Source organism: Eucalyptus grandis, chromosome 7 (genome assembly GCF_016545825.1).
Source record: "Eucalyptus grandis isolate ANBG69807.140 chromosome 7, ASM1654582v1, whole genome shotgun sequence".
NCBI classification, from domain to species: Eukaryota; Viridiplantae; Streptophyta; class Magnoliopsida; order Myrtales; family Myrtaceae; genus Eucalyptus; species Eucalyptus grandis.
This window is the reverse complement of record NC_052618.1, coordinates 43,886,452-43,892,346: the sequence shown is the minus strand read 5'-3', so window position 1 is coordinate 43,892,346 and position 5,895 is coordinate 43,886,452. Positions and strand designations below refer to the sequence as shown.

Genomic DNA, 5,895 nt, shown 5'->3' with positions numbered 1-5,895 from the left:
GATGAGCACTGCCTTGCCCATGGTGAGCAAAGGCGGTAAGGGCTTGTTGGCTCTTGCCCAGTGGCTGACGAGGATTGCCAACCAAGGCCAAAATGAAGGGAAAGAAAGAAAGAAAGAAAGAAAAAAGCAATAATAAACTAAAAAAAGATAAAAATTCAAAAATTACTAAAATATTAAAAAAATATTAACATTAATGTCAGCTGCGCCATATAGAACAATTGGAGTTTACATTAGTGGTTTTCAGCCTAAATTAGCCAAATGGACTTAATAATTATAAATGTTAAAAAGTTTATGACTATATTGGTCCAATTAAAAAGTTTAGAACTAAAGCGACGAGCGATGGGTGGCGGGTGGCAAGCTGTGGTGGAGGGCAGCGGATAGCGGTGGGCAACAGGCAATGAGGAAGAAGAAGAAAAGAAAAAAAGAAAAGAAAAAAATGACTTATTTCTAGAAATTATTCCCGAGAATAAGAAGCTACTTTTGCTACTTCTTATATCTGTTCAAAATCTATTTCCCGACTAATTTTCTATTTCGAGGAATAGAATAATTAACGACGTACCAAACGGATTTATATTTTTTTTTTTTTATTCTAAGGAGCAAAAGAGCAAAAGAATAGAGGAAGAGATTTGTTACTATGCAGAGCCTTAATCAATGATTTGCTTGATCATCAAGTTAATTTTTCAAGTTTTTAGTCAAGTAAGTGAAACATACAGCACCTTCATCACGAAGTTCACGGCTCACTTTTATTAAAAATAGACTAATAATCTACTTATAAATTAAAATTTCATGGTAAATATGATTTAATTCGGCTTCACGATCGAAACCTCCTATGGATAATTTTACCCATATGAACATCCTTAGTCAGAACTATTGTAGTGTTGGCTCCGTTGAGTGGTCCTAGATAGTAGATTTTGCATAAGCTTTATATGTCTTGTTGAAGACGCTTCCTACTAATGAATTATTTATGAAAAGATAAACCTGGAAGAGAGAGAAATAAACGCACTATTAAGGTTGGGTAAGTCTTTTTAAATAAATAAATTATAGATTTTTCTTAACCAAAATTATTCAAAACAAATTGAAACTATATTTTTCCAAATATTAAAATAATAAAAAAATTAATTGAAAAAAATTAATCAAAACTTCTCATTAGACTAAACCAAATTGAAATACAAGTATAACATCACATAATTAAAAGAAATTATTAGTAAGGGTGCTCTGATAATGATTTCACAAAAACTACACTACAAGAGAATACCTAATAAATTTGGTATGTTTGGTGCCATGCTCCTTATCTAGACTTGGTTGATACAATGTCATTGTCGTCCTTTTATTCGTGTTGAGAACGTTCCACTAGAGTCAATTCTTACAAAAAGAATCATCTCATATGACAGTCATTTTTAAATTTTTTGTAGAAGTTGGATCTATTGTCTGCCCAGATTCATTGGCTAGTACTGAACATGGAATTTGACGGTACCATAAACGCTTATAGGGTCAACAAGTCAAAAGTCGTGGTGGAAAGAATGGGAAAATTGGTGGCTTCCCTTTCCCATTATTTTAGAACGTCACAACCCATTGTCTTCGCAAATTTTATTAATTAATTTGAAGTAGTCAATTTCCAAGCACGCCTCCGACTTATTGGTAGATGAAGATGAAGACCTAGCAAAAGATTTTGGGGTATTCTTTTTCTTACAAGACAAAGACCATATATGTCACCGTTCATCGGAATGAAACTCATCGCATCGAATCGATTGGCATATATCCTAGACCAACTCGGTGTCATCATCAATATATTTTCCACATAGATCTCCTCATCCAGTCCTAGCTTCATAACATGGAACGGGGAGAGTTTCCCACCCCTCCAACTTGAATCTCATATACAAAACAGTGGATGTCTAAAAAACAGAAAATTATCTCTATATATATATATTTGAGGAACTTGACCTTATAGCCACTATTGTGATACCGGTGCTACTTAGATAGCATATATTTTCTTAGCTGTTCTCTTTGTTATGTGGTCAATGCCAGGCAGTGACCCTTTTAGTTGATATATTTGAATGTCACGTGCCTAAACATATTTCTGTTATATGTGAGGCAAATTCAATGGGGAATTTAATCTCATGAACACCAACGCTTTCTGTATGTCTTCTAATGAATATTTTTACATTACCGACAAAACCTGTTGAATTGAATTTATCAAGATAATTTATGTGCAATCTATGTAGTCTTCACATTCCAAATTCATATATAATTAACATACGTCCAGTAATAATTTCAATTTAATTCTCTAGTGGTCTTGCTCGCGGCAATGATAAAGAGTACATCTTCTTTTATTCTGTTAAATTAATTAATCATTTGTTTTTTACTTGCTGGACTGAATCTGGCATTTGTCCAACATTTCAGACTTTAGAGTTGACAGTGATTCCAAACAAAGGTGGGAGGATAGAAATTTCTTCGGTTTTTCCCAACGGATTGTAGGTCTTTTTTCTATTATAGTTTAAGGATAAGATCAAACCGGGACTTAATGAACTATATTGGTTAGATTATTCTCTTCCCTTGCCTTTTAGTTACATAAATGAATAGTTTCTGATTTGAAATTTCCCTAAAGTCCGAATAAGAACATCATAATTACAAATAGAACAAATTGATCATACTAAAGTGCACATTGTATGCTTATTACATGGTGTCGTGTTTTTTTACATATCATAAACATCATCCACCTCATTCCCGACATCACCCACAGTTACCAAAAGTGCAAATTTGCATCTCATGATCTCCCCTCAAAACAACACCATAGCTAATGTAATATGTTTAGTCACCACGTTCTCATTGTCCGACGAACTGATTTCGATGGCCTGGTTTCTCTGATGTTCGTCATACATATCTTGAAGTTTCACTCAGCAGTAAGACGATGAAAGTTGTCCCGGTACATTTGCATTTCACTATAATTGACAGCGTTAACGCCAACACCGTACTGCCATTTCAGTTGCTTGACTCCATGTTTAGCCGCTTCTTTAGCTTCTGTTTCTTCTCTCTCTTTTTTCCGTAATCTAGATAACTCAGCGATAAATAATTGCATAATCGTCATTAGGACATTTGATTTGTAGAAAAAGCATGATTCTTGCCATCTTCGAGATGTTAGTCATGTAGAGGCTTTGGTAAATTGAGTATTTTCGTAATTTTTTTTTCCAGAGTTTCTTAAAATCAACTTCCATCACTTTCAACTCATTGCCCATCTATAGAAGAAAGAAAAATAAATCGTTAACAGCCCTAATATCACAAAAGCAACTTCGTAAACAATTTATTCGCAATAAAAATATGTGAAATATGATGTGGTATATATTAAGACAGTAAGAAAATAACATACTTGCAGACTCTGATTTTCATGGCTTCTTTTGCACGTTCAGTTACTCTAGATCTACAGCAAAATGGTGACAATGACAAGTCAACCGCAAAATATAAAAAGAATAAGACTTTTTTGGAAGTTGTTACTTGGAGCTGTTAAGGAAGGATCGTAGAAAAGAGCATATTAGAGTGAGGAAGAATAATGGGTATTTAAACCCATTCTCACGGCCATTAAGATAAGTAGGAAATGATCGTAGAAAATCAATCAAGCCCTCCCAAGATCCATCTCGCTGTCAAACCATGGAAGTATATTTGCATTTACACTGCCTTTGTCCTCCCAACGCGATGGACTCAGTTATTATTGGTTGCATTTGATGTCTTGACCATTTGATAACGGGTCTCGCAAGGCATGACTTGAAATTTTGAGTAGCTTTAGGTGGCCAGCGATCAGAGAAAATAAATTTAAGGATATGTTAATGTCCTCTTTTTTTTTTTTTTTGTTCTTTTTCTTTTTTTGTGAATCAAGGTCAAAGTTCATAAAGCTAAAATAATGAAAATTGTATCTTCCTTAAGGAATGTGTATTTTTCTGCATTATATAAACAGAAGTTCTGAGGTTGATTTTTAACGACAATGGCGTCCTACTTCTACATTAGCTTCATGCCCCTCCTTTTGTGTGCACTCTTTGTCATTCAGGCCTCCGAGCTCAGTCATTCCAAGGTCTCAACAAATGTAAGTTGCATTGGCATTGAGAGGGAAGCTCTTCTCAAGTTCAAGGATAATCTCACTGATCCTTCCAGACGCCTATGGTCATGGACTGGCGAGGATTGTTGCAAGTGGCAAGGAGTCACATGCAATGAGAAGACTAGTTATGTCTTGAAGCTCAATCTTCGTAATCCATGTGATGGCTTAGAGAAGTGCAGTTTGGGAGGTAAGATATATATTGCTCCAAATAAACTGAAGCATTTGAAGTATCTAGACCTCAGCTTCAACAATTTTTCAACCCAAAAAATTCCAGAATCCTTAGCTTCTCTTAAAAAATTGGAGTATCTCAACCTCTCAAATGGAGGTTTCTATGGAGATATTCCTCATCAGCTAAGTAACCTTTCCAATTTACAGTACTTGGATCTTAGTTGTGGGTGGTCGGTGAACTCTTTAAAAATAGAGAATCCTCGATGGCTATCCACATTTTCTAACTTAAAGTACTTGGATCTCTCTGGTACATATGGTCTAGATACCAAAGAATGGTTGAGTCCTATCAACAGGCTTTCCTCCTTGGAGTTCTTAATATTGAGTGGATGCGGTTTGGAAGATCTTCCAACCTCCGAGCATGTCAATTTCACTTCTCTTAGATTCCTTGATCTAAGTTACAACTTCATGAATTCATCTATTCCTCCTTGGTTTCAAAACTTCAGCAAACTCGAGCATCTTGATTTAAGTAATAATGATCTCCAAGGTATATTCCCAACTATCATCCTTGAAAATAGTCCGTGGCTTAGATTCTCTGATGTCTCTGGAAATAAGCTGGAAGGTGAACTTTTGAAAAATTTGAGCATTTTCTGCAATCTACAAGTACTAAGCTTATGTTATAACAAATTTAGTGGGAGGATTTCTGACATCAACAACGATGCTTTGATTTGTGGACAAAGTAACTTGAAGATCATTGATGTTTCCAACAACAATTTCAGTGGTCACTTGCCCAATCAATTTGGGAATTTCAGAGATCTCGAATTCCTTGATCTTTCATGGAACTCAATTTCAGGTACCATTCCCACTAGTGTGGGCCAACTATTGTCTTTGAGAAGTTTGCAGCTCTCTTCTAACAAATTGAGCGGAAACATTCCAGAAAGTATTGGGCAACTATCCAATCTAGAGGTAATGGACATTGGTGATAATCAATTAGATGGAGTTGTTAGTGAGCTTCACTTTGCAAGTCTCACCGGCTTGACCTTCTTGTACCTTTGGTGGAATGAGCTTGTTGTAAATGTTAGCGCATCTTGGGTTCCTCCTTTCCAAACTCAAGTAATTTTTATGTCAAGTTGCAAAGTGGGACCAAAATTCCCAAACTGGCTTCAAACACAAAGGACCCTTTCGGCATTAGACATGTCAAATGCTAGCATCTCAGATGAAGTTCCCTATTGGTTATCTAACCTCTTATCTGACATTGAAGAGTTGAATCTCTCAGGCAATATGCTCAAAGGAAACATTTCCCGAATTATAGGGAAAAAGATGCCATTATTAACGCTAATGTCACTTTCTGGAAATAACCTTAGCGGTGGCATTCCAAATTCATTATGCATGTCAAATCTTTTGTCTTTTCTTGATCTCTCTAAGAACCTACTATCTGGGAAACTTCCGCGATGTTGGAGGAAGTCGCAAGTAGATTTGCATTGGATTTTATTGGGAGACAACAAGTTGAATGGTCAAATTCCAAACTCTCTATGCTATCTAGAGGGATTAGGACTTCTAAGCCTCCATGAAAGTGGCTTGAATGGAGTGATTCCAAAATGTTTACTAAAGCTAGATTTAGAAATCCTCGATCTCAGTGACAATCA

General features: G+C 35.7%; 1 protein-coding gene across 1 annotated transcript; it reads left to right on the top strand.

Moving 5' to 3' along the window:
* The first annotated feature begins 3,973 nt into the window (after window positions 1-3,973).
* LOC104440437 (receptor-like protein EIX1) lies at window positions 3,974-5,561 on the top strand. The gene is made up of 2 exons (XM_039317841.1): window positions 3,974-5,362; window positions 5,526-5,561. The coding sequence occupies exons 1-2, from the start codon at window positions 3,974-3,976 to the stop codon at window positions 5,559-5,561; spliced, it is 1,425 nt and encodes a 474-aa protein (XP_039173775.1).
* Window positions 5,562-5,895: the final 334 nt, after the last annotated feature.